The following is a 2265-nucleotide window of genomic DNA, read 5'->3' as shown; positions in this document are numbered from 1 at the left end:
CCCACAACAATTCAAAATTTGAAAAACTGCAAGCACGAATATACGGCTTTGCACACATACCCGAGCCATCAATTCTGGAACGGCCCCAGCATATGCGTACGACTGCACAAGCTGTTCAAAAGGTAGGCACATATCATAATTTCAGATGACAAAAACAAGCTTCCATCTACAGCAAACCACACAACGAGCTAGCATGTCGTTTTTAATCCAAACCACCTCACAGCAAACCCAAATGAGTCCTAAGTAGCTGAAATTAAACATCACTTGAAAAGTTAACAAACCTACAGCACATCCTGAGGCTCAGAAACTAAAACACCGAAATAACAGTTAAAAAACAGCAACCTACGTCCAGTCCCCCAAAGACAGGCACAACTTTTATTAGAATTACAAGCCAACAGTCCTAACAAGCAGAAAACATAATACTCTCGACTGATTCAATCAAAGTTTGCATCATATCATGAAATGGACATCATTCCACTGGTCCGTCGCGAGGCCTCTTCACAAACGGCAACACTGGGTTGAAACAACTTGTTTTCTTGTGCCCAGCCACACCACAATTGCCACATGTAGGGATTTTGCGGGGTTTCTTAGGAAGGTCCCCCCTGCGGGGGCACGTCGTGCTCTTGTGCCCTTTCTCTCTACAAACAGTGCAAAATCTTGATCGCGCGTATTTGATCTCATATCCAGGCTTGTCCCTCGCCGTTGTCGGCCTACCCTTCTGCTTCTTCCTATCAGGGGCCAATAAAGTGGATAATGGATGCCTGGAATCACCTCCCACAGAGACAGATCCAAGGCCACATTCAGTTGAGATGAACATCTCAGAACGCTCATCTTCTTGATGCGCGCCGTCTGCCATCATAGTCATGGTTGGACTGGCTGACTCTCCAACTTGGGTTTGGTCAACCAAACTTTTCCCATCTTTGATCGCTGCCAAAACGGTCAGTTCAGCCTTGCCTGCAATTAAAATGTCCATTGCTCTATCGAATGCATCAACATTGCTGTCACCGAGCTGCACAAACTCGAGTGCTGTCAGGTGTAGTGCAGTATGCCGGTAGGATGACAATCACGGAGGGCCTTGATCTTTCTGGTAATGGATGAGGTGAAGCGGCAAGTTGTCGCGGGCATCTATTGTCCATCGCTTCATTACATGAAAGCTAGGTATCTTCCGCACCCCAAATGAAGAAGAACCTGGATGTAAAGACAGGTCGGGTTGTTGGATAACATTCAGACATGAAGATAAAAAGATAGGTCACAATTTTTTTTTCAATTGAAGGAATTCGCATAGAGGCGGTAGAGTCAGGGATAACCTCGATAGCATGGCAACAAAGCATCCCCATGTGCTCAAACAAGCTGCATTCGCATGTGTACCGAGCGCCACCTTCATGGACATCGACAGCATGCATCTCGCGGCACCACTTCTCTCGCTTCTCAGCTTCAATGTGCCGCACATGGTACCTCGTGCCTCGTTCGACTTCCTCGACATCATATCTTCCCGCACGGTACAAAGCCTGACCAAACATCTCAAACATCGTCCGGGTGTACACCTGGCTCGCATGCTCTTCCAGAGGAAAATTGTATCGGAGAACTACACCGCCCTGCCAGGAAACCAGCCGAAACTTGTTAGCAAAAAAGACAGTAACGCACGGTTAAGTTCTGGTCGCACATACCAGCCTTGTTCTCTTCTCTTGGAACCCTTCTTCAGCTTCTCGGTCGAACTGCAACTTGCTGTATTGTTTCACAAATAGGTTCATGGGGCAAGCCGGGGGAATGTAGCCCTTCAACAAATGGTTCGCACTTTCGCTCCTTTGCGTACTGGTTTGCTTCGCACAGAACTTGCCACTAAAATAAGGTTTTGCCCACTTGTGCATAACCTCGAAAATCTGGATCAGGAAGGTGTTGTTGTGGAGCTTGTATCTGTCAAGTAGATCAGCCCAAGCAGCTTCGAACTCATCGACAGTTAGCATTTCATTGACAACCTTGTGGAACGCCGCCCTAAAATCACTTCGTTTCGTGTAATGCGGCCCGAGGTGCTCTTTCGCCTTCCGAAGCACATGCCACTTACACCAGCGGTGTGTGGTACCAGGCATCGTTTGTTCTATATATAGCGACCTCCATAGCCCGCGCTTGATCTGCAAATACCAAATCCTTATCAGGCTTCATACCAAATGCAAAAAAACATAAATCAGGGGAATGGTGCGGTAGTAAACCAACCTGTTAGTATTGTTTTTGGAGGCCTGCCACCCATCAGTCTAATAAACTCGGTGA

At 47.1% G+C, this 2265-nt stretch overlaps 1 protein-coding gene across 1 annotated transcript; it reads right to left on the bottom strand.

Annotated features, from left to right (window-relative positions):
- Window positions 1-176: 176 nt before the first annotated feature.
- LOC123132316 (protein FAR1-RELATED SEQUENCE 5) lies at window positions 177-2265 on the bottom strand. Its single transcript, XM_044552103.1, has 4 exons — window positions 2212-2265; window positions 1668-2129; window positions 1308-1595; window positions 177-1188 (listed from the first exon to the last, which is right to left on the bottom strand). Exons 2-4 carry the CDS (start codon window positions 2085-2087, stop codon window positions 1144-1146), a joined length of 753 nt encoding a protein of 250 aa, XP_044408038.1. The 5' UTR covers window positions 2088-2129; window positions 2212-2265; the 3' UTR covers window positions 177-1143.

Source organism: Triticum aestivum, chromosome 6A, assembly GCF_018294505.1.
Source record: "Triticum aestivum cultivar Chinese Spring chromosome 6A, IWGSC CS RefSeq v2.1, whole genome shotgun sequence".
Lineage (NCBI taxonomy): Eukaryota > Viridiplantae > Streptophyta > Magnoliopsida > Poales > Poaceae > Triticum > Triticum aestivum.
This window is presented reverse-complemented; position numbering and strand designations above follow the sequence as displayed.

Excerpts from the sequence above, each read along its gene's own strand:
- LOC123132316 (XM_044552103.1), bottom strand. The coding sequence starts at position 2,087 with ATGCCTGGTACCACACACCGCTGGTGTAAGTGGCATGTGCTTCGGAAG. Across the intron at positions 1,596-1,667 it reads AAGAGAAGAGAACAAGGCTG|GGCGGTGTAGTTCTCCGATA; the intron begins GTATGTGCGACC and ends GTTTCCTGGCAG. Across the intron at positions 1,189-1,307 it reads TTTGTTGCCATGCTATCGAG|GTTCTTCTTCATTTGGGGTG; the intron begins GTTATCCCTGAC and ends CTTTACATCCAG.